At 47.2% G+C, this 26,265-nt stretch overlaps 1 protein-coding gene across 1 annotated transcript in view; it reads left to right on the forward strand.

Moving 5' to 3' along the window:
• The window catches only part of SLC2A9 (solute carrier family 2 member 9), a 206,051-nt gene that overhangs the window by 118,159 nt on the left and 61,627 nt on the right, over window positions 1–26,265 (forward strand). Inside the window, 2 exon segments of the mRNA XM_044226192.1 lie at window positions 4,472–4,659; window positions 17,255–17,365. Of these exon segments, the coding sequence (XP_044082127.1) occupies window positions 4,472–4,659; window positions 17,255–17,365 (299 nt within the window).

Raw genomic sequence — 26,265 nt, forward strand, 5'->3', positions numbered from 1 at the left:
TGAGTTCACTGTGCCAGCCCTCGCCGTCATGCTCCTCTGTTCCTGTCCTCTCCATCACAGCCCCACTTCTGTGCCCCTAATCTGCTCCTCTCTCACCCCAGTCTTGATTTCCACTCTTCCTGCAAAGCACATCAGCTGAGGGGCGCCTGGGTGGCTCAGTCAGAGGAGCAGCCGACCCCTCATGATCTCAGGGTCACGGGATCAATCCCCACCTCGGGCTCTGTGCTCTGGTGGGGGTTTCTGCTTGAGATTCTCCCTCTCCCTCTGAGAGCCCTCTCTCTCTACTGAAAATAAAGAAATACAGCTTAAAAAAAAAATAAGAGAGCAGATCAGTTGAATATACAGTGTTCTAAATGGAAGAAATAAAATAATCATAATAATAATTATTAGACACCATTTACATGCAAGGCACATACATTGTCTTTTTTCCTCCTGGAGGGAAATCTTATGATTTCCATTTTGTGGAAGCCACTAGAGAGAAGCACACAGGTCACGTGGGAGGGACAGGATGGGCATGAAGCTGGGCCACTCTGTTTCCCCCTGCTTCCCACTGAACCACAGCCTCCCTGGAGTAGCTCCTACCTGGGGACATCACGGGACGGGGCGGGGGGCCGGTTGTGCATGGCAGGTGTGTGGCTGCATTGTCACAGCCAGGAAGGAAAGTGCCCCAAGGAGAACTCACCTATGACTGAGGCTGGGAGAGCTTCTGGAAGACCTGACTGCTGAGCAGGTCCTAGGGAAAGAAGGTTCTAGACAGGCCACAAAGTGCCAGAAGGAACCACATGCGTGAGGCACAGAGGCACACTTTGGGAGTGGGTGGCAGCCCTTCTCAGGACAGATGGGGAAGGGGTAGTGTCGTGGTGAAGGGGGGTATGGACAAGGGCTCTGTGGGACAGATAACATATGGACTGGGTCCTGCTGCGGGGAGCAGGACAGTGAAGGCTCAACTGCAGGAGGATGGTCATCTCGGAAGATGAAGACTAGCATGAGAATCCCACTGGGGAGATACTGAGGCCTGAACTCAGACAAGATGTAGGGACTGAGAGGAGAATGCAACTCTTGAGATCAGGAAGGTGGCATCGTGGGGTCAGTGACAATATGAGACCTATGAGGGGGGTCCCCCATCTCCTGCTTTCATCTCTAGACCTTCCTTAGCCTGTTCCTGCCTCACTTCCCACCAGGGGAAAATCAGGGAGGGCTTCTTGGAGGAGGTAGTGTCTGAGCTGAGGCTCAAAGAACAAGGCCAGGTGCAGAAAGGTCAAAAGAAAATTCTAGAGAGAGAAAAGAAGTGAAAGTACCACTGTCTTTTGTTTCTCCTGAGTGCCAAGGTATGTGAGGCAACTTTCTGTGTTTTGGCTCACAGCTCAGAGGGCGCTCTGTCTTCTGACAGCCAGAAACGCCCCCCCTGATTGGTGCCTCTCATGACTTAGCTCAGCTATTTACTGTTTCCAAGAGGACGATTTTGAGTCCTGTGCCTGAGAGGATGCAGAGGGGATAGGAAGGGCCCCAGAGCTAAATCCCACAGGGCCATTATTAGGGGTGTAGTGAGGCAGTCATGGTGGGAGGTGCAGGGGGCTTATTTCACAATTAGGGATGCCCACAGGGAGCAGGTCCCCCAGAGCAGCCTCACACTGGGAGAGGGGAGAGGGGCTGGTGGGGAGGCGGGGATGGTACTTGCTCAGGGATGAGGTCCTTCTGGGAGGAGCCAGAAGCCTATTTGAAACAGTTGTTCTGAACTGGGGATGGCTTTGCCCCAGGAGACATTGGACAGTGTCTGGTGACATTTTTTAAATTGCATAGTGAGATGTAATTGACCTATGGTATTTGGTGTCACGTGCTCAACATCGTGATTCAGTGTTTGTATAGAGCCTAAAATGGTCACCCCAATCAGTCCAGCACAGGCACATCACACAGTTATAAATTTTTTCTTGTGATGAGAACTTTAAGATCTATTCTTTTAGCAACTTTCAAATATACAAACAGCAATGTTAACTCTAGTCACTGTTCTGTCCCCAGGACTTGTTTATTTTATAACTGGAAGTTTGTACTTCTGACTGCCTTCCCCCCTTTGCTCACCCCTCACCTCCCACCTCTGGAAACCCCAGTCTCTTCCCTGTATCTCTGTATCTTTGAGTTCGGTTTTGGGGGTTTTGTTGTTTTGTTTTTGTTTTTGTTGTTTTAGATTCCATATCCAGTATCTGTCTATATTCCAGTATCTGTCTTTGTTGATTTACCTCACTTAGCATAATGCCCTCAGGGACCATCCATGGTGTTGCCAGTGACAGAATTTCCTCCTTTTTTTTTTTTTTTTTAAGATTTTATTTATCTGACAGACAGAGATCACAAGTAGGCAGAGAGACAGGCAGCGGTGGGGAAGCAGTCTCCCTGCTTAGCAGAGAGCCCTATGCAGGGCTCGATCCCAGGATCCTGAGATCATGACCCGAGCCGAAGGCAGAGGCTTATCCCACTCAGCCACCCAGATGCCCCAGGATTTCCTTCATGTTATAGCTGAATAATATTCCATCATATATATAAGTATACGTGTGTGTGTGTGTTTCTGTATCCCTTCCTCCTTCAGCCAGTGGTGCATCTCTGTGTCTGCCATGAGACTCTCCCTCACCAGATACTCTTTCTAACTCAGTCACAGGAAACTTGTAAAAAGGGATGTTGGGGGTGGGGGTGCACACTGGGTGTGCCCAGTGTGTGCCCACCCCAGTGGGTGGCTCAGTCAGTTAAATGTCCAACTCTTGATTTCAGCTCAGGTCATGATCTCGGGGTCCTGGGATCGAGCCCTGCATTGGGCTCTGTGCTAAGAGGGGAGTCTGCTTGAGATTCTCTCTCCCTCTGCTCTCCCCACCCCCACACACTCACTGTCTCTCTAAAATAAATATATCTTTTTTAAAAAGTAAGGAATGTGGAACACATAGAAGGAAACAATTTTTATGAACACATATACAGCAGGAAATTAAATTGATGCTTTAAAAGAAGGAGATCACAGCTTTTAAGAAATAAGAGAGATTTTTGTTCCAGGAAACTGTTAAATGCTGAACGTCAAATTTAGTTGAGAGCTTCCTGGCAGCCAAGGTGAGAGAGGAAAAAAAAGTCTCCAAATTTCTCATATTTTACATGGAAAGCATGTATCTCAGGAAAGAGAGAGAAATATGTTCCTGCCCTAAAACTTTAGGATGACTTAATGAAATGAACGCTGCGTTTTTGAACTTTGGGAAAACATTAGCCATACTATGGTGTAGTGACTGATGTGGAAATGTTACTCATTCAGCTACTTCTCCCATTTATCCCTAATAAAATCCTAAGAAAAGTATTAAACCATCGCTTAAAAAAGAAAGAAAGAAAGAAATACTTTAAAGCCGTTTTCAGTGTACTACTGAAAATAACACCCCAGAAGCTTCACAGGCCTGCTTTTTGTAGAATCTGGAGCAAGTTTAACAGCCTTTTTTTTCTTTTTCCTGCTGCTTAAGAAGAGCAATTTCACATGCCCTGCAGTGCAGAGCGTGTTTTCAAGGATGATGCCCACTGTGTCTGGGATGGACTGTCCACAGGAGCCGTCACCAAAGCCACCTTTCTCTGTAGGAGGATAAATACTAGAGCACTGAATATTTAAATCTGTGCTCTCAAAGTGTCTCCTATTACCTGATTATTATGATCTCAGGGGTCTAATCAGTCCACCCACCTTTGCATCTGTATACATGAAGGTTTGCACAATTAAGGGCTTGGTAACAAATGGCAGGTTCGCTGAGGCTGGAAATTTGCTGTTTTCAGCCTGGAAAAGGCATAAGTCATGAGGGTGAGTTTGAATCCTGGGGAAAATAGCTCTCTGAGAATACATCCACCCACGGTTCCTGTGTTTCTCAGAGTCATATGGAAACGGCCTTGGAGGTCATTTAGTTCAGTAGTTCTTCCAATGATAGGATCTACTCCCAGCACCCTGGCCAAGTGGCAGGCACTTGGTCTGACCATCTGAATACCTCTAACAAGGAGGAAGACATGGGGCCAGGCAGACAGGAGGCACCCAGTAAATATTTTTCAAAAGAACACCTCCCATCTGCAAAGCTCTGGGCTAGGGTCAATGTACATACATGATCCAACTACTACCAAAGCCATGTGAGGCCAGAATGCTTACAAATGATGGACAAATGTGCCGTGGTCGGAATGGGACTTGAACCCTGGGCATGCTCCTCTTGGTTCTGGGGGCAGTCAGAAGACTCCTGTTGTCTCCTTGCTCTTCTCCTAGCAAACCAGGTGACCTTGGACAAGTCACTGCACATCTCTGGGGCTCTGTTTCCCTATTTTCAAACAAAGTCTTGGAATTTCACAGGTTCAAAGCCCCCTGCCAGCTCTATCCCTAACAAAGTGTATGTCTGGGTGGTGGGACAGTCCCCGGATAGCCCAGTGTCCGACTCAGCAAGCATCCTAATCCCTGCTAAAAGTCTGTGATTGTCCCTCTTTGCAGCCTTCCGGACTTTCCTGGGCAAAGAAGATGTCTCCCGAGAGGTGGAGGAGGTCCTGATAGAAAGCCGTGTGCAGAGGAACATCCAGCTGGTGTCCGTGCTGGAGCTGCTCCGGAGTCCCTCCGTGCGCTGGCAGGTCATCACAGTGGTCGTCACCATGGCCTGCTACCAGCTCTGCGGTCTCAACGCGGTGAGTGTCCCTGCACAAAGGGAGAAACTAGAGGGAGGTGGGGGTGGGGCAGGGCTTGGACCTCAATACCAGTATCTGGTCCCAGCTCTGCCACCTCCACCAACTTTGTGCCATCAGGCAGTCACACAATCTGATCCAGCCTCAGTTTCCTGACCTGTAAAATGGGCTGACGTAATACAGAAATAAGCCATGCAGAGTGTTCAATGTAGCAGCTACACAGTCACCCCTTAGTAAATGCTGCCTATTATTATTATTTCTGGTCCCTAAAACTCAGATTTCTTCATAAAATGGGTAAGTGAAAGATGATTTAAATAAAAGTTCTCTTGGTGGGACTGATTTGAACATGAAACTTTGGCCTAAGAAGACTTTAGGCTTGAAAGGAAAACTTTTTCAGGGCCTGAGATGATGTGGGAAAGGATATTGGACAGTGGGGGTTCGCCAGACCCTCTGATAGCTTCTGCTGCCCCTTCTCTCCTGGGGGGCTCCTGAAGGTAGAATCTAGGAATCCCAGGAAGACAGACTCGGGATCATTATCACCATTGCTTTGGAAAAATGGAGGGTCTGCCTCAAGGAGTAGTGAGATCCCCATTTATGAAGGTGTGCAAGCCAGTTGACAGGGCAGTGTAGAGGTACATACACAGCTCAGGAGAAGTGGGGCTGGGTCCAGAAGGAAGAAAAAGGGGACCTCCCAAAGAGCCTCAGAGAAAACAACTCCTCTGTGTTCATGACCCTGGCATCCCCTGAAAGTCAGCCAGGAGGGGTTTGGGGCATGTAAGGGGAGGTGACATGAAAGGGGAGGCGTCCCTGTCCGGAGAAGGAAAAGTGACAGCATGGAAAGTTCCAACCATAGTGTTTTGCCGCATTTCAACTACTCTTTTTTTCTTTTTTTTTTTTTTAAAGATTTTATTATTTATTTGACAGACAGAAATTACAAGTAGGCAGAGAGGCAGGCAGAGAGAGAGAGGAGGAAGCAGGCTCCCCGCCAAGCAGAGAGCCCGATGTGGGGCTCGATCCCAGGACCCTGGGATCATGACCTGAGCCAAAGGCAGAGGCTTTAACCCACTGAGCTACCCAGGCCCCCTCAACTACTCTTGATTCTATTTTTGGAAACACTGGGATGAAATGAAATCATCTGGAAACCTACTTGTTTGTACCTTTTTCCTTGGTCTGGTTAAAGTCAGCAGAAGGAGGAAGGGCCTGGGCCAACAGCATGGTCTTGGACAGATCCTGCTGTTTCCTCCTCTTTGCACCTCCAGGCTCAAAGCCACCCACCCTGTTCTGAGAAAGTAGAGAGGGATCCGTTTCTTAGAGCTAACATTTAAAGTAGTAAAGCCACATATGGAATCTGTATTTAATGAGGCATTTGGAGCGAGAACCATGACATTTCTAAACAGAATTCTCTCATCTCCTGGGACATAACTTCCTCTATAAATCCCACAGGGTGCATCTCAACCCTGCTGCATCACCGTAGGATGGAGAGAAACCGTCTCATGCGCTCCAAAGGCTGGCAGTGGGGAGGGCTCAGCTCCCATGTGTCCCACCGTCCTTGTCCTCACAGTAACTGCCTTTCATCTGTTTTGTTATTGTCATGAGTGCATTTAACATGAGCTCTCCCTCCTTAACAAACGTTCAGCTGGGGGCGCTTGGGTGGCTCAGTGGGTTGAGCCTCTGCCTTCGGCTCAGGTCATGGTCTCAGGGTCCTCGGATCGAGCCCCACATCCGGCTCTCTGCTTGATGGGGAGCCTGCTTCCTCCTCTCTCTCTCTCTCTCTCTCTCTCTCTCTCTGCCTGCTTCTCTTCCTGCTTGTGATCTCTGTCAGATAAATAAATAAAAATCTTAAAAAAAAAAAAAACATTCAGCTGTGCCATGCTGGACCGCGAAATGTAGGCACGGGGTCGCACAGCCCCTCTGCAGAGCCATGCGTCTTGCTTCACTGAAACTTCGCACCGCTGATTAGCAGCTCCCCATTCCTTCCTCCCTCAGCCCCTAGCAACCTCCACTCGGCTCAAGTTTGTGAGTTTGGCTGCTTTAGATACATCACTAAAGTGCAAGCACCCGGTGTTGGTCCAAGCATAGTGTCCACCAGGTTCATCCTTGGGGTCATGGGCTGCAGGCTAGCCTTCCTTTCCAAGGCTGGGTAACAGTCCATAGCACACACACAGGCCACATTTTCTTCATCCATCCATCCATCCATCAACAAACATTTAGAATAGTTCTACACCTTGGCTTCCATGAATAGTGCTGCATTGAATGCTAGCATGCAGATCCCTCTTCAAGATCCTGATTTCAATCCGGATAAAAACCCAGAAGTGGGACGCTGACTCGTATTGCAGTTCTAATTGTTTAAGAAACCTCAGTGTCATTTTCCAGAGTGGCTGCACCAGTTTACATCCCCACTGACAGTGTGCAGTGTTCTAATTCTCCCACATCCTCACCAACACTTTTTTTTTCGTAAGAGATATCCTAACAGGTGTAAGGTGATGTCTTGCTATGGTTTCGATTTCCGTCTCTCTGATGATGAGTGATGTCGAGTATCTTTTCATGTGTCTGTTGGCCCTTTGTAGGTCTTTTCTGGAAAAACATCTGTTCAGGTCCTTTGCCCATTTTTTAATGGAGTTGTTTGGAAGCTTTGGGGAGGGTTGTTTTATTGTGTTTTGTTTTTCTGTTGAGTTGTAGGAGTTCCCTATATATTTTGGCTATTAATCCCTTATCAGAGATATATGGTTTGTCAATATTTTCTCCCATGCTGTAGATTGCCTTTCCACTCTGTTGATAATTTTTTTTTGCTGTGCAGAAACTTTTTAGTCTGATATACTCACACTTGTTGATTTTTGCTTTTGGTGTCATATCAAAAAAAAAAAAAAATCACTGCCAAGACCAATGTTACAAAGTTTTTCCCCTATATTTTCTTCTAGGATTTTTACAGTTCTTATGTTTATAATCTTTAATCCATTTTGAGTGAAGATTAACATCCAATTCCATTCTTTTGTAAGTGTAAATTTTCAACACAATTAGCCAGACTATCCTTTCCCCATTGAATATTCTTGGCACCCTTTGGCAATCAGCTGGTCACATTTGGGTCTATTTCTGGTATCTCTATTCCGTTTCCTTAGTTTATATGTCTATCTTTATACCAGTATCACACTGCTTTAACTACTGTTGCTTTTTAATATATTTTGAAAAGAGGAAATGTGATGCCTTCAGGTTTGTTCTTTTTAAAGATATGGTTTCATATGAATTTTAGGATTTTTTCCCTATTTCTGGAAAATATGCCATTGGGATTTTAATAGGGATGGCATTGAATCTGTAGATCATTTTGGGTATTGTGACCATTTTAATAATGCTCCTGATCCATGAATGGAATATTTTTTTCCATTTATTTATGTATTTAATTTCTTTCCTTAGTGTTTTGTAGTTTTCAGTGCAGAAGTCTTTCATTTCCTTAGTTAACTTTATTCCTGAGTATTTTTTGATGCTATTGTAAATATAATTATTTTCTTAATTTCCTTTTCAGATGGTTCATTGTTAGTATATAAAAATACAACCAATTTTTGTATGTTGTTTCTGTTTCCTGCAACTTTACCGAATTTATTAGTTCCAACAATTTGTATGTGTGTGTGTGTGTTGTGTGTGCATGTATGTGTGTGTGTGTGCTATCTTCAGAGTTTTCTACATTTAAGATCTTGTCATTTGCAAACAGTGATGATTTTATTTCTTTCTGCTTTGTTTGACATTTCTTTTTTTTTTTTCTTGTCTAATTACACTGGCTAAGATCTCCAGTCCTGGGCTGAATAGAAGTGGTGAGAGTAGGCATCCTTTTCTTGTTTCTGATCTTAGAGGAAAAGCTCTCAGTTTGCTGAGTATGATGATATTATGATACGATATTTTAGCTGAGTATGATGTTAGCTCTGGGCTTGTCATGTATGGCCTTTATTATGTTGAGGTAGTCTCCTTCTATTTACTGTTTGTTTAGGATTGTTTTTATTTTTAAAAAATTTTTTAAGATTTTATTTTTTTATTTGAGAGAGAGAGAATGCACAAGAGAAGAAGAGATTCGGCGGGAGAAGCAGATTCCCTGCAGAGCTGGGAGCCCAATGCAGGACTTGATCCTAGGACTCCAGGATCATGACCTAAGCTGAAGGCAGTCGTTTAACTAACTGAGCCATCTAGGTGCCCCGTTTAGGATTATTTTTAATCTTTAAGTCAGAAGTAATGTTTACCACTTGGCATGCTTAATTTGAACGGAGCAAAAAGTTCTGGACCCATATCCAGAGGCCGGGCTTTCTGTCTCACTATGACCACAAGCCTGCAGGGGGAAGCCTAGGCCAGTCACTCCCCTTACCCAGCCTCTGTCTGCTCACCTCTAAGAATAATAATAAAGCTCACAGTCACTCAACCCTTAACATGAGCCAGAAGTTTTCCCTATGGCTGTCCTGTGATTTAGACACTGTTAGGCACAGAGATGTTGAGAGACTTTCCCTAGATCACACAGCTACAAGTGGTAGAAAGGGGCCCCAGCGATTTGGCCACAAGGTCTAGCCACTTGAGCCCTGAGCAGGGAGCATCCCCAAGGCCACCTTTGAGCATCTTCATATGTGTCACTGGGCTATGTCCCCAAGTCATCCCTAGGCAGCCAGTAAGCAAGTCCTATGCTCACTGTTTTACATTTAAAAAGACAAACACTGGTTAGCAGCCACCTCAGCATCAGAGTCCGGCTGTCCTGGGCCTCAGTCCAGTTGTCCCCTGCACCACTGGCTTCTCAGTCCAGATAATGCGTGAGCCAAGAAGGAATGCTGTCTACCAGGTGAAAAACTTCAAATGCCCTTTAAAACTTGCTTTCTTCCCTTAATTGTCCCAGAAATTATTTGAGGGGACATGGTCTATAGTTTAAGATGTTGCAAATACTGCTCGGCATCTCCCTATTTATCACTTTATTCTAGCCCCAAATGTCCTGCAGGGTAAATGGTGCCATCCTCATTTTCTAGAAGAAGAAATGAGGTTTCCAGAGGACAAAGCGCTTGCCCTGGGTCATAGAGGGAGGGGTGTCTGTGCTGTCAAATTCACACTTCCTGGCCCCGGTACCCTGCCTTGGAGCACCTGCCCAGGCTCGGCCAGCCTGTCTCTAAGCCCAGGTGTCTGCACTAACCCAGCCATTCTCAGCCTCAGCTCTGTGCACACTCAGGGTTGGAAAATCCCTTGTCCCGGGGGACTGTCCTTTTTTTTTTTTTTTTTTTTTAAATATTTTTTTTTATTTATTTATTTGACAGAGAGAGATCACAAGTAGGTGGAGAGGCAGGCAGAGAGAGAGAGAGAGAGAGAAGCAGGCTCTCCGCTGAGCAGAGAACCCGACGCGGGACTCGATCCCAGGACCCCGAGACCATGACCTGAGCCGAAGGCAGCGGCTCAACCCACTGAGCCACCCAGGCGCCCGGGACTGTCCTTTTTACTACAGAATGTCTCAGCAGTCCTGGCCTCGGCCCGCCAGGTGATAGTAGTCTACCCCACCAGTTGTGACAACCAAAAATGTCTCCAAACGTTGTCCAGTGTCCCCTGGGGGTTAAATTGCCCTCAGGTGAGAATCACCATATTAAGCGAACGTATTGCCCAGTGCATTTTTTGCTAAGAAGTCAATAAATAGTTTCCGCATACCTTAGAAATCAAGAGGAAGTTGGATTTAACATTTTAGTTGTTTCTAAATTCTTTTTCAGTGTGGGATTGTTTTTTCCCTCCTTCTCACAATGGCTTTCAAATTCCCTCCTCTAAAATTAGACCTGTCACTTAAAATTCCTTATTTTCTGCAACTGCCTTCCTCCTGAGCGGTTTGTCCTTTGCATGAAAACCAGACTTTTGTGTGAATGTTCTGTCTCTCACGGGTAAGGAGCCTCCTGGTTACAGAGTCCTTCCCTGGGGAGGTCACAACAGCTCGTACACCCCCACTACCACTTCTTTCTCCATGACCATCCTTAGAGGCTGCCTCTCGTGGTCCCTGTGCCTCTAGCACCCAGAGCCACTCATGGAGCACAGGAGACACCTGAGCATTTGGGGAAGAAAAAGGGGAGGTGAGAAGCACAAGGGGCAGGGAGGGTGCTGCTTCTACCAAGTCCTTGGGCTGTCCTCAGACTTCCTGGATCTTCTGGAATACCAAGGGTTATGATGGTATTCTTACCTACACCTTGGGTCCTTGGGTTGCCCTTCCTTCCTCCAGAGTCCTTCCCAGAGCTCCTCTGGGCCTGTTTCCTATCATGGAAAATGGGGATGACAGTACTCAGTCCTCAGAGCTGCCATGGGGATTATACGAAATGACATGGAATGGCTCACAGATGCTAACCAGTGAGCTTACTGCTCTTCGCAGCAAGGCTGTTTGTAGCACTGCATTCTTCTCTTGATGCCACACATTTCCAAACTTTGCCCCTTCCACTCTGCATCTTGGTTGGGAAACAAAACACTGGAGCTTGTAGAAATGGACAGAAGACAAGAGTGCAGCCTGCGGATAAGCCCAGTGATGCCCTTTCTGGATCCTCAGAGGCAGTTTACCGCTGCCTGGGCTTGTCCACTCAGTGGCTGCCCAAGGATCCCAGTGTTCCTGGTTAACTGTGTGTCCCTCTGGTCTATCTCCTGCATAACTGTTGTGTAATGCCTCTGTTTGCTGCTACACCTGATCTGTGAGGGTGAGGACAGGTGTGCATGCTTCCCCCACGTGTTGTGATGCTTACAGTAACTGCTGTGCCTAAAAGAGCTGCAGACATCCTGCGCCCTCCACAAACACCAAATGGCAGGGAGGCAAGGCTGAGAGAGTGGAAAGAGGGAGACAGAAAGCCTGAGATAGGACACTTTCCCCCGAGCTGGCTGGGAGCCCCGTGAAGGTCCATCTCCCTTGACCAACCATCATCAGGAACCCTGAAATTCAAACCCCAGTTTGCACAAAACTTCTAATCACAAATTCAGAAGCATTGTAAATAGCTTTTGTTTTGAAGTCTCTTCCCAAATAACATCCTAATTCAAATTACAAGAATTGAATGTTCCGTTGCCTTAGGAACTGAGACCATCTCCCTAAAAGAACTTGCCATATACCCAGATGGAAAGCATGCTACCTGGAGTCCCTCTGTGGGGCCACCCTCACACTGTGGTCAAGAGCACATGTCCTGGACTCAGCTGTGTTCAACCGCAAGCATTGAGCTTGTGGGCCAAGAGCCAATTTGCCATGACTGCTCTGTGCCTCAGTTTCCCAAGCTGTAAACTGTGCCTCTTTCATTCGATGGCAAGGAGATGGATGAAAGGTTGTAATGTCCTCCACACCAGGCTGGCCACACAGGTGGTGCTTGACACCCTTAGCTATTATCTTGTCAAAAGAGCCCTGCCCTGAGACCACGGTGCCTGGGTTTCTGCCCACACCCCCGACCTCCCAGCCCTGGAACCCTGGGTGGGCTGTTTAACCCCTCTGCCCTTGGTCACTGAGCTATGAATGGACAGGAGACTCAGAGGTGGTATCAGCTGGCTGAGGGCTGGGCTGGGGAGAGGTTATGTTTTCACATGTAAAAGGAGGAGTGAGACTAGGTAATCCAACACTCTTAGGAAAGCTTTTAAGAACTAGCATATCCTGGAGCACCTGGATGGCTCAGCCATTAAGTGTCCAACTCTTGGTTTCAGCTCAAGTCATAATCTGAGTGTAAGGGATCGAGCCTGGAGCAAGTAAAATCTTAAAAAAAAAAAAAAAAAAAAGACGGTATGTTCTGGACACTCTTCAAGTCCTTACTGTGTATCTTCTGGATTTCCATGAAGAGGGGCCAGGTGGGGGGGCACTCCCAGCTGAGCGCTGAAAGGCACCCCCGATGGGCCATCCAGTGGGTGCTCATGTACACAATCAGGGTGTGAAGTGGGCCCCAGGAGAGACAGGGCAGGCAGTCACTCATTCCTGCCCCTCTGTGGTCAGGGCGAAGGGGACCTGATGGGGTCGGGGGCGACACTAGCTTAGAGGGTCTGGGGCCCAGGCTCTCAGGCATTGTCAGGAGAGCAGAGAGCCTTCCTTGGAGCAGGGACTCCTCCTCTCTTTGCAACAAGGACTATGGTTACTCTTTCCGGGATGTACTCTTCCCTCAGATCTGCTGGCCCCGACAGAACCCCCAACACATTCCACCTCAGGAGGGGAGTCAGATGCCTCTCACCCCAAGGCAGTGGGGGCCAGAGGAGTTGAGAGAACCTAATGGACATCCTAGCCCTGCCACTCTCAGCTGCTCTGTAGCCCTCACTGGCTGAGATTTACTTTCCTCATCGGTTAAATGGGGGCAAGGCACCTATCATTGGATTGTGTGAGGATAAAGTTAGAGCATGTGGGTGATAGGTTTGCAGGGTATGATATACAAGCCCCCCTTTTCCCCTCTGAAATTCAGAGCAGATTAGAGAGATTGGCACAGGAATCAGATGGGTTGGGATCCGAGTGTGCCCTCTACTCTACTCCAGGCGGAGCTGGATTGGAGCGTGTAACCCCAGAAGCTGCTGTGAATTCTGCATTCCCAGATTTAAGGTGCCTACCCAGGCCCAACAAGAGGAAGCAGCCCCAGCCCAGCTCCACTGGGCAGGTCCGCCCTGCATAGAGAGAGCAGAGGGGACACAAGTGGCCTGCAGGAGGCAGTTCACAGTCATTCCAGTAGGGGGCGCAAAGAAGCCTGTCAGTGCCTCCTTCCAAGAGCCCCTGCCAGCCTTATCCCTTACTCCTTATGTGGTTCCTGTCCCTTGGGCTGAAAGAGAACAGGAGATGAAGGGAATGGGGGTCCCAGCCCTACTGTAGGTGAAGCCCTGGGACCTAGTGTTTATAAGTGACAAGATCTCCTCTGTCTTCTCTACTTCAGAATAGATCCTGTGTGTCACTGTCGGTTTGTGGAGACCATCTCTGTGTTTACAGCTCTCTTCCTCTGACCTCCACTTCCATCTGTGCACCTTCTCTCTCTGACCTCTCTCGTGATTACATCTCTAGCTCCCCTAGATAATTTGGGATGATTTCCCCATGTCAAGACCCCTGAACTTAACCACGTCTTCAGAGCTCCTCTTGCTGGGTCACGTAATCCATTCACAGGCTTATGGGATTAGGACGTGGACACCTCTGGTGGAGCAATTCTGTGTGTGCAAGCACGTGTTAAGGCCATATTTTACATTCATATTCTGTAAGAATCAGCCTGTTCTGGACAAGGACAAACCAGGGGGTTTCTTGCTTCTGAAGTTTGGCCAGAGAGATGGGTGAAAACATATGTCTCAGTAGGGGCCAACTGCAGTCAGGGTCACGGGCATATATGGAAGTCGGGGGGAGGGGGAGGAATGGTGGATGGAAGAGGAATCTTGTCAGCCAGCTGCACGGACAGCCCCAGCATAGCCTGAGCAGCGGAAAGAACTGTGGGGAGGGAAGCACACAAGCCTGGGTTTGCACCTTGCTCTGGCTTTGCCGGCTGCATGTGGTCTCTCTGATCCTAAGGCAACATCACCTTCACAAGCTGTTGAGAGAGTTGGAAATGATGACACCTGTTATGCTTGGTCTCTAACACATTGTCAGGAGTTAAGAGGGAGGCTTCGGGGCATTGAGGACAGACAGTCAAGAAGTAGGCTGAGAAGCAGCTCCAGAGGGCCTTCCTCCCCAGGGCATGCACAGAACTGACATTTTCCTTTACCAAATAACAATGGTGTCTCAATGGAGAGATGGAAATCTTCTAGAATGATACCCACCATTTGTTATCTACCAATTCTATAAAAGACGCTTGGGGTGCCTGAATGGCCCAGTTGGTTAAGCGCCCGACTCTTAATTTCGGCTCATGTCATGGTTCCAAGGTCTTGAGATCGGGCCCCACGTCAGGCTCCATGCTCAGTGCAGAGTCTGCTTGTCCCTCTTCCCCCCGTCCCTCCCCCGACTCGCACTTGCACGCGCACCCGAGCTTTCTTTCTAAAATAAAATCTTTTAAGGATGCTTTACTTTGTCACTTGAAAAATGTTTACAACCACTCTGAAAGACAATTTTTTTTTTTTATTTTACCCTCTTCAGAGACATGTAGTCCCTTGCCTACAGACCCACAGCTCACCAGAGGCTCATTGGGTTTGGAAGCATGTGTTTGGGCCTCCAAATTGTTGATCCTTCCAGTCCACCAGCCCCCCCATGCCCCTCCCCACGCCCACCACAGGAGGGGATTGTGAGCAAGCAACCCTTAGCAGGGTTTGCTGAGGAATACACCCCACCTTTCCTTGTGCTTCCGTGGTGTACTATGCCCTCAAACTGCCTGATCACATAAACCTTAGCGGGAGTAGAGGCAAGAGGCCATCCCCCTCCTGCTCTGTAAGATCATTCAGCGCGAGACAAATGGCTTCTGGAGCCTGCAGAACGAGACAGGCAGTGTGTGTGTGATGGGCAGGCCTTCCCCCCACCCCTTCCAAGGAGCAGCCCAGCAGGACTTTCTTGCAAGCTCTGGAAAGGGGGAGATGGTCTGAAGAGCTGATTTCTGCCTATTGATGGATAAATGCATTTACTAAGAAATGACTCTAGAGCCGCTTTTATGAGCAACCCCACAAAAGCGTGTAATTTATGCACCATGACCCTCTTTTCTGACACTGAAGCCCCTCAGGGAGGCCCAAGGCAGTGTCGCTCCAGGGAAAGTTGCAGGGGGAGGCCACGGGGGAGGCCAGGACACAGTGCCCACAGGAGAACACATACTCCATGGGGTCAGAGGCTGACAGCTCTGGGGTTCAGACTGAAGCAGCACAGTAGCCTGGGAGATGAAAGGAGTCCATAGAGCCGTGGCTGTTAAAAATCAGTGAATCTGGGTAAAGATTAAGAAAGTCCTTTAAACCCCTCTGATCCAGCTCTGAAGATCACAGTTACCTCCCAAAGGGGAGGAGATTATACAAACAAATCCAGTGAAGACTGGGGCTTTCTGGAACAATTTTAGCTTCTGTCACAGCCCTAAGAGCTTTAGGAATTAATGAATTTATCAGGAACCACTTCTGTATTCTGTGAATGTGGAAGCAAAGGCAGAATCTAAAATTCTAATTTATCAGCTCAGACAAATGTGGGGCAGACACCAGCAAGAGGGTCTTTGTTTTAAGAGAACGTTCAAATGCATTTTGCTGAGAGAGGCTTCAATGCCAGCAAGCTCACAGAAATTCCTGTAGTTGTTTTTACTGGCCTCTGAGTGTGCCTATAACTTCGGGAAGAATTACTCCTCTCGCTAAGAGATAAGCCATCTGTAGATATTTGTAGGTCCTCAATTATATCTTCTCCCCACACGGCATGGAAAATGTTTTGCTAAACAAATGCCGGTAACAAGACGAATCTGTACAAATGAGAGCTGTTTCCAAAAATGAAGTGAGAGCAGCGCAAAGAACATGGCCAGCCAGCGTCGGGCCTGACAAGTTATAAGCAACAAGCTCTGATGTTTCTGCTAAATAACGATCAGGGTATAAATGCTTCCAAGCCTTCGAAGGTGGCGGGCTTCCTTGTCAGATGTTATGTAGAGGACAGCTTGGTTTTCTATCATTTAGCAAAGTGCTCTTTAAGGAAATGGCTGGGGTGGGAGGACACAAATGGCTCATGTCCAGCCTAAGGACCCGAAATTTACTATTTAAGTAAATAGTGAACAGTGACAATTCTTACCCAATTCCTGACACCCCACGGGAGGGTCATGGCTGTACTCTTTGAGGAGGGGAAGGAAGTCCAGCAGGACAGAGTGAATTGCTTGAGGTCACAGAGCCTGTTCAAGACGGAGCCAGGTCTCCAACCTCCAGTCAGTGATCGCCCGATGCCCCGTGAGTGTCATGAGGGTTAGGTTTGGTCTCAAGTGGCAGAAACCTCCACACTGACCTAACTTCCCGTGAGGGAAATTGGGAAGGGAGGGCAATCCAGATTTATGCCTATTGTCCTGAACTAATTATTAACCATCTCAAAGGTGCCCAGTTCTGGTTAATAAATTATACTATCACTCCAGTGAGCAAGGACACAGGCTCCTTCTAACTTCTTGCTCTAGCATCTGAACAGGTTCCTTCCATCCCAAAGCAGGGGCTCTATATGTAGTTGTGAAGGTTGTGTGTTATGCAACCCTCAGGGCATCATTCACATTGTCCACATTATAGATTTATCGTGACAGTTTTCTAATGGATGACCATAAAATGTCTTGTGGATCAGGAACCTTTTTTGTTTCTCACAAAGTTACCATGGGGGTAGCCATGCTGTCCTGAGGTTGCCTCATTATCCATTAGAGTTGCTGAAGCTCCAGCCATCACGTTCACCATCCTGACAGCAGAAAGGAGGAAGGACAAAAAATGGGATCAAACCTCCTTAGTGGAAAGCTCCTTTTAAGATTTCTGTTCATATCTCATTGCCACAATTAGATCAACACATGTTGCTCCCAGTACTGTAGCTCTGTTAGTAATGAAGAAAGGCAAAGGTAGAAGAAGGAAGAAAACAAATAGCTTGCCACACCACTCAGCTCCATACTGGGTGTAACAGCAAATCGCAGAGACCACCTTGCACCTGAATTCAATTGCGGAAATAGATGCCTTTTACTGACACTCCCTTGTTTTTGTTTGTTTGTTTGTTTGTTTTGTTTTGTTTCCGGCATTATAGATTTGGTTCTACACCAATAGCATCTTTGGAAAAGCTGGGATCCCGCCAGAAAAGATCCCATACATTACCTTGAGCACTGGTGGAATCGAGACTTTGGCCGCCATCTTCTCTGTAAGTGAACTGAGAGCTATTCCTGAGAACACCATAGTGGGCGAACAGCGTCATGGGGCCTCCCAGGCAACAAATGTGCTTGTCTTTAAAGGAGCATGTCCTTTGTCACTCCAAAAGTGTCTGAATTTTAGGATGTTCACTCATCTAGAGAATATTATCTATATTTTGCTCTCCTACCTATTGTCTTTTAATGAAGAGTTCCCTTCTTTGAACTCTCACCTGGTCACAGATGATACAATATGATGAGCACCCAATAAAAAGGGCTGTTTCTCCCTGGGGTCCCAAATCAGTGTCCCTGTGAGCCTAAGGTCCATTGCCATGACTTTAAAAACATTTCCACATTAGCTGTCACCTTTCTTCCCTAAAGATGTGGGAGTTTGCAATCGGAAGAAAGGAGAGAGGACATTCCAGCCGACTGGTATAACAGGGGGTGGCTTTAATAATAAGCAAAAGTGTCCAAAGGAAGACACAGAGCTCATCCTTCTTTCTCAGTCTCTAAGATTCACAGTAAACATACCGCAGGGAGGGAGTTGGGAGACTAGAATTTTGCAGAAATTGCACAGCTTGGGGCCATCAGACCAGATTAGATTTGAATCCTGGCTCTGAAATTTCTTGGCTGTGTGATGCTGGATAATGCTCTCAACCTCTCTGAGCTTCAGTTTCCCCTTGTAGATGTCTGGTTCTCTTCTACCTTGTAGATGTGTGGTCTGTGCTTCCCGTTTTAGGAGCACTGTCTATGACAGGGCTCCTTTCCAAAGGATAGAGAGGAGGGTAGAATCAGAGGGAGGTTCTCTGATCTGCACAGAGTTGTTCATTTATTTCCACTCTCATGCTGACTTCTTCTGGCAGGACTGAGGCCGTGCAGACAGGCGGAGGCTTCCAGTGGCATTTCTGACTCGTCGCTTGTGACAGAATGCTTTGTTTTGCTCCTTGCTCATAATGGGTCATTCTAACAAGATGCTTCTAAAGATGGGTGTCGGTAAAGTGTTGAGGACTGAAGTTCGTCTCCTTTCACTCACGGTCTTTTTGTTAGAGAAAAATATCTCACTGTTTCACAATCTGGGAGTTTCAAAAAATTCTCATTTTGAGTTATTGCTCCCCCACCCCCGTTGTGGTTATGCATGCTTACGTTAATCCACAGAAACGCACAGTCAGTCTGGAATGGAAATGGTGGGAAACAATAGGGTTTGGGGGGAGGGGGTCAGTAAAATATTTTTTATTGTAGGGAATCATCACGAGCTCATTAGGGTATATGTGTAAAATTCAGAAAAGCAGGAAGAACTGAAGAAGTAATCTATAAGCATACGTACTTTTGGGAAAATCTCCCCTTGGCTTTTCTGTGCTTGGTGTGTTCTGTTCTTACGCCAGTCACCCTGCTTTTGTTCGCATGACCTTGTGCCAGACTTGCTTTCCATTTAACTTTTCCTTTTTCTTGTCTAAGCAATGTTTTGTTGAAGTGTAACATACGTACAGAAGAGCATGCTGTTCTTCACCCCATGCAGGCTCTGTGGCTCTTCCGAAATTGGCTGTTTGCTCAGTTCCCTCTCCACTGTCTTCGGGGTAGTGCTCTTGAGTGTCTCCCCTCCAAGCCTGGACAACAGAGCCACACCTCCTGGATTCTGATCCCCCTCTGTCCCTTTTGAGCTTTGAGACCCAGGGGAAGTCATTCAACAGCTCTTCGACTCAATTCCCCATTTCTATAATAAGGACACTACCCCTCGCCTCGTGGCTCAGTCCATTGAGCGTCAGACTCTTGATTTCAGCTAGGTCGTGATCTCGGGGTCCTGGGATTGAGCCCTGAATGAGGCCCCATGCTCTGCAGAGAGTCTGCCTGAGGTTCTCTCCCTGTCCCTGTGCCCCTTTCCCTACTCATGCATGCTCTCTTTCAAATAAATTAATTAATTAAAAAATAAATAGATAAGGGTGCCGCCCTTGCCTCATAGGGATGGGGTAAGGATTAAATAAGTGAATACAGGAGGGCAGTGCCTGACAAGTGATGTGGGCTCTGGGAAAGTTAGTTAACCATGCTATTAGTCAGTAAATAAGGCTGTGACAGACACCCCTGCAGAGAGCAGGATTTCACAAGGACTCTCGCAGTCTTCTGAAAGGTGAGGAAACCAGGTCCCAAAGCATTGGCTCTCTCAGGGTCACACAGCCAGTAGGGTCAAAACCCGAGGGAGTGGGGAGAGCTAGTATCGAGGGCCCTCCCTGCTCCCCAAGACTCTGAGGTGTTGCTCATTCACATCACTCCTGAAAGTTGGGCTGTCATCTTCATTTGAGAGAGGAGCAGAGAGAGACATGAAGCTTCCAACCTGGTCTCCCCGACTCCAGACGCCCTTCTTCCAGTCCCCTCTCCCTGGCCGGTGGATCTTCATTACAAGCTGCCAGTACTGGCCAGAGTATGTCTTGTAAGTGTTAATCCCAGGAAGGAGGGAAAATGACTTCACCATCCTGGGAGAGGCAGAGAATACCTTTGTAAACTCAGACAGGGAGTCAGCCTGCTGCTGCCTTCAGATGTGGAGCCCAACGGACCACGGTCACATGGCACATGTGTTCTCGAGCAGCAGGGACCACTGTGTGGGCCCGCTGTGGGGAGTAGTGGTTTCACAGCTCTCATGGAGGCATCATTCATTCACGCCTTTCATTCTACACCCATTTCCTGCTTGTGCTGGGAGGTCACCCATGAAGTTGTCGTGTTCTAGAGAGAAAGATCCAGAACAGATCCAAACATGTACCACAGACAACACTGGGATGAACTCTCCTGGGAGGGCTTCCTGAGAGAGGGCCCAGGAAGATGAGCACTGAAGGTCCAGAAGTTGTTAGCCAGGTGAAGGGAAGGCCCTTCCATTCGGCTGCCTGTGCACATGGCCCCCGTCATCATCATGCTTCCCGGTGTATCATCTAAAGGAACTAGAGATGCAGAATAATTCATTGGGAGTCGTTCTCAACATGCTAGCCTTCACGCTCATTCCTGGTGTACATTGAGATTAACCCCATCATGAGTCTAGGAGTCTGAAATGAAACAGTGTGTTGGGGGAGAAAGAGCAGACGCTGTAGGAGCCGGCAGCTCTGAATTCAAATCCTAACCACCCATCTACTAGCTGAGTGGCCTGGAGAAAATTGCCCAACGTCTCTGAACTTATTTGTCACTTTTAAAATGGACATAACCAGGCCTACCTGTGGTAAGCAGAATCCTGGCTCCCCCAGTGTGTCCCCATCCTGATTCTTGGAAGCATGACTATGTCACCTTACACAGCAAAAGAAGCCTTGCAGGTGGGAAGATGTTAAGGATGTAGAGATAGGGAAGTTATCCTGGATTAACCAAGTGACCCAGAGTCATCTGGCGTCCTTCAAAGTGAAAGAGAGAGGCAGGGGTCAGTGTCAGAGAAGGAAATGGAGGAACAGAAGCAGAGGCTAGAGTGGCAGTTGCTGGAGGAAGGGTCCATGTTCCCTATGCAGCAAGCAGGTGGCGTCCAGAAGCGGGAAAGCAAGGAACAGATTCTCACAATAGAATCACAACAGATTCTCACAATAGAGCCCCCAGAAGGATCACAGCCCTGCCAACAGCTGTGATTTTTGCCCCCTAAGACCCATTTTAGACCTCGGACCTCAGAGCTGTAGGAGACTGTGTTTCAACCATTATTTTGTGGGTAACACAGCCCCAGGAGACAAAGCCACTGTCTTCCGGAACTGTCGTGGAAGCAAACCTCAAAGTGCAGGAAGGCCCACTGCAGCATTGCCAACAGTCAATACCCAGTAAATCCTGGGGCCTTTCCAAAGTTTTTATTCCCTTGCTTCCAAAGATGGAGACACTGTTTCATTCAACCCTGTGAGGCAGCCACCTATCAAGAAGGACTTCCCAGTGTGTTTTCTTCATCCTGAGATTTTGACAGTCTGCTAAAATGGCTTTGGGGCATAATCAGCTTGAGAAGGCCATGTTTGTTCATTTGATTGGGAATTAACCTTGGCTCCTGGCATTGCTCATCAGTATGGACATCTGTAAACAACGGCATCTTGCAGAAACAGCTGGTTTCCCAAATGGTCTTTCTCCGCGAGGCACCAACTCTCTGAGTGAACTTTCACCCCATGTCACCGGGCCCTACGGGCCTGAGCAGGGGCTGCAACCTAGGGTCGTGGAGGTTTGGAATGAGCACAAGCCTCATTCCTTCAAGCAGTGGAGACTGCTTTTTTCAAATCGGGGGAATCATTCCTCACAATAAGTTTGTGTGGTTGTCAGGAATGGACTATGCTGTAGTGCTGAAGTTAAAAAAGAAAGAAAAAATCCTACTGGTTTCCACCACTCCCTCTGCTTCCAGAACAAACCCAGAATGAAATTCTTTAGAGTTCACAGCTGCATCTCGAGCCCCTGGGTCTGGTGTTGCTGCATGAGAAAGTGGGTCCAGGCAACAGAGCAGGATGGTGGGGTGTTTGGGCTCTGTGGTCTCGTGGCCCTCAGCTTACTAGCTGGGGTGACCTTGGGCTGGTTAGTGAACCACCCTGAGCCCCTATGTTCCCTAAGGGAAAGTGGGAGTAATACAAGTCTATACCTCAACAGGTCTCATCGTGAGAATTATACAGTAATTCACAGCACTTGGCATAAAGCACGTATTCGGTAAATGTTAATTATTATTATGGGTTGAGTTGTTAATCCTTATATAATAAACAACATTTATATGTTGAAGTTCTAACTCCCAGTACCTCAGAACATAGTCATTGCTAAGATAAGATCAATCTGAAATAGGGGGGACCTCTAATCCAATATGATTGTCATCCTTATTAAAGGAAGAAGAATTTGGGGGCACCTGGGTGGCTCAGTCAGGTAAGTGTCTGCCTTTGGCTCAGGTCATGATCCCAGGGTCCTGGGATCGAGCCCCACATTGGGGAGTCTGCTTCTCCCTCTCCCACTCCCCTTGCCTGTTCTCACTCTCTCTCAAATAAATAAAATCTTTTTTACACATTAAAAAAAATAAAGGGGGGGGAGGAAATTTGGACACAAACATGCATACAGAGAGAACGCCATGTAAATTTTGAAGGCCTGCTGAAAAAGCCAAGGAACTACCAGAACTCAGGAGAAAAACCTAGAACAGATCCTTCTCTGCACCTTCAGCAGGAGCACGGCTCTGCTGGCACCTTGATCCTGGACTCCCAGCCTGCAGAACTATGAGAGAAGAAATGTCTGTTATTTAAGCTATTTGTGGTCCTTTTTATGGCAGCCCTAGCAAACAAATACAGCCTTTGTTGGTTATGAATATTCCAGAAGAGAACCAAACATATGCTATGGAAAACGCTGAAAATGCCTTACACTGGGGCCAGACTGTTTATTCCTTCAATGCTCAGCAAATGCTGGTTGGGTCCCTGCTCTGTGCCAAGTGTAAGTCTAGCTGTGTGGGGTGCATGCATGTATGGAAGAGACGAAGACCCTCACCGTGGAGAAGGTGAGCTCCTAGCCAGGGACAGATAATGAATGGCAACATGAGTAGGTCAAACTGTGGTGGGCTAGGTAGGGAAGGATGTAGTGAGGAACGCTTGTGCCAGTTGAAGGGGACCAAGATGGGGGCAGTTGCTGTATTAGATTGTGATTAGGCTCAAGGGATAAGGGAGCTGTCACCCAGATATCCAGATTGGAGGACAGATTAACTCAGGGGTGCGTAGGTCTGTAGGGTGGGCAGGGCACCAATCAGGAGCAGTGACCTTCAGTGGAGAGAGACACAACCAGCCAAAATGTGCCTGGAGAAAGGGAGCCGGGAACCAACACCCTAGTGTCGTTCTCTTCTTTCCCTCCTCATTTCTTACCAGTGCCCAGGCTGCTGACACCAGGGGATGCAGAAGGCAAGGGGGCCGTTGATCTGTGGATGTGGCCCTCCTCCAAGACACAGAGCAGGGCAGAGCAGAGACCCGGAGAGGCACCCAAGCAGGAGCAGGTCTGTAAGATTGAGGGAGGTCAAGTGCTGGAGGGGTGCCCCCAGGGTGCAGAAAGCAGGGCACCACAGTGCATTTTAGAAGGATCCCTCTGGCCTCTGCAAAGACAGATGTGAGCAGAGGTGGAGAGGGCAGGGCAGGGCGACTTGTAAAGAGGCTCAATTTCCCAGGGAAATATCAGAACAAGGGTGCTCTAAACCTGGCTTCCAAACGACTAAGTTCAGCTCATTCTCCTTTATAGACAACATTTCCTCTTGATAAATCACAGTTCTGCGGCACTTCTGTGAGCCGCAGAACGGCGGAAGGAAACAAGCCCCATCTCCACTAAAATGTTAGAGTCAGCCCTGTTTATCTAATGCAACTTACAGGTACTTGGCAGAGGGGAGGGGCCACGTGAAGCAAAAGAGGAACCAGATTTCTCCTTCCGCCCCCAAACTGCTAGGGGATGGGGGCAAGTAGCTGCCCGCATGCATGTGGACACGGGGGCTCCCCTGGTTCTGAGGGCTCTTCCTCACTGGAGGAGCAGAGAGGACCACCCCAAGCAGGCAGTTCTGCCCTGGAAGCACGTTTCCCTGCAGTCCCTGCTCCCACCCACTCCCAAGTGGTTTATCCGGTGGTTCTATTTCTGAGTTTGGCCAAGGACATAGCTGCAAGCAAGTTCATTCCCTGCAGCCCACCCTCTGGCTCCCAGAACATGCTCCCAATGCTGTATTTCCCACCAAATGTCTTCTGATTCCCTACGCATCTCTCTGTTAGGCTTCCTTTGGCTTTGGCTTCCTGGCATCTGGGCTGGTCCCACCAGCTCTGCCCATCTAAGGGAAGGGAAGACAGCTCTTGGGGGCTCTGGTGGAGACTTTGTTCCTTCATGTTATCTCCAAGTACCAGCTGCGCCCCCGAACTCACCTGGCCCCCAGGCTGTCTCGGCTCCTTGCTCCTGATGGTGGAGCACTGATTTCTGTCAGCTGGCCACTCTGTGGTTCTTCCTCAACTCCTTTTCTTTAAGAGCCTTTTTCCCACTTGCCCCAAATTGAGAACAGTTTATTTTTTATTTTTTAATTTATTTTGTGTTATGTTAGTGACCATAAAATACATCATTAGTTTCTGATGCAGCGTTCCAAGATTCATTCTTTATGCACCACACCCAGTGCTCCATGCAATACGTGCCCTCCTTAATACCCACCACCAGGTTCACCCATCCCCCTACGCCCCTCGCCTCCAGAACCCTCAGTTTGTTTCTCAGAGTCAACAGTCTCTCATGGTTCATCTCCTCCCTCTGATTTCCCTCAATTCACTTTCCCTTTCCTTCTCCTAATGTCCTCCATGTTATTCCTTATGTTCCACAAATAAGTGAAACCATATGATAATTGACTTTCTCGGCTTGACAAATTTCACTCAGCATAATCTCCTCCAGTGCCATCTATGTTGATGCAAAAGCTGGGTATTCATCCTATCTGATGGCTGAATAATATTCTATTGTATATATGGACCATATCTTCTTTATCCATTCGTCTGTTAAAGGGCATCTCAGCTCTTTCTACAGTTTGGCAATTGTGGACATTGTTGCTATGAACATTGGGTTGCACATGTCCCTTCTTCTCACTAATCTGTATCTTCAAGGTAAATACCCAGTAGTGTAATTGCCAAGTCATAGGGTAGCTCTTTTTCTAACTTTTTGAGGAATCTCCACACTGTTCTCCAAAGTGGCTGCACTTTGCAACTTGCATTCCCACCAATGGTTTAAGAGGGTTCCCCTTTCTCCATATCCTCTCCAACACTTGTTGTTTTCTGCCTTGTTGATCTTTGCAATTCTAGCTGGTGTAAGGTGGTATCTCAACGTGGTTTTAATTTGAATTTCTCTGATTGCTAATGATGATGAACATTTTTTCATGTGTCTGCTAGTCATTTATATGTCTTCATTGGAGAAGTGTCTGTTCATGTCTTCTGCCCTTTTTTTGACATGATTATCTGTTTTGGGGAGTTAAGTTTGAGCTCTTTATAGACTGGATATCAGCCCTTTGTCTGTACTGTCATTTGCAAACATCTTCTCCCATTCCGTGGGTTGCCTCTTTGTTTTGTTGACTGTTTCCTTTGCTGTGCAGAAGTTTTTGATCTTGATGAAGTCCCAAAAGTTCAATTTTGTTTTTGTTTCCTTTGTCTTTGGAGATGTGTTTAAATTTATGATCATAAACCTCTTTTTTTTAAAGATTTTATTCATTCATTTGAGAGAGAAGCAGGGAGCCTGATGTGGAGCTCCATCTCAGGACCCTGAGATCATGACCTGAGCTGAAGGCAGATGCTTAACCGACTGAACCACCCAGGCACCCCAATGATCATAAACCTCTTAAGAACCAACTACCTTTTCCTTTTTCGAGAAGGGAGGGGGGATTGTATTTCCCTGAGAAGCCGTAGAAGTTAGAGCTTTGACCGAAGGAAAAACTTTTCCCAAGACTTGAGAACTTGGAAAAGCCTAGTCTAGTGCCAGGCTTTCCTTTTATTCCATTTGGTCCCTATACATATCTGATTTTGCACTTCAGTTAAAATATCTCACGACCATTTAAATTTAATATACTTAAGATTTGTGGGCCACCCTGGAAAGATTATCATTTAAAAAGTAGTTTTTTTCAGTTCTTACAACTTTGGCCCAAACAGATATCACAGATCTCACACATTTATCTTTTTTTTTTTAAGTAGGCACTGTGCCTAACTTGGGCTTGAGCTCACGACCCTGAAATCAGGTGTCACATGCCCTACCAACTGAGCAACCCAGGAGCCCCTCACACATTCATCTGTTAAATAGAAATTTCTGAACAAAATTTGTTTCAATGGATTATTTTTAGCTTTCAATTTAAACAGCCTGTTCCAAGTACAAAATTATTTCTGGGACCCTGTCTTCCGAACAGACCTTAAAACTCCATTAACTTGCATATACCCACAGCTTTCCAAGGTCTCTGTTTTTCAGAGATTTTTTTTTTTCCAGACAG

The sequence above is a fragment of the Neovison vison genome, chromosome 11 (assembly GCF_020171115.1).
Source record: "Neovison vison isolate M4711 chromosome 11, ASM_NN_V1, whole genome shotgun sequence".
Lineage (NCBI taxonomy): Eukaryota > Metazoa > Chordata > Mammalia > Carnivora > Mustelidae > Neogale > Neogale vison.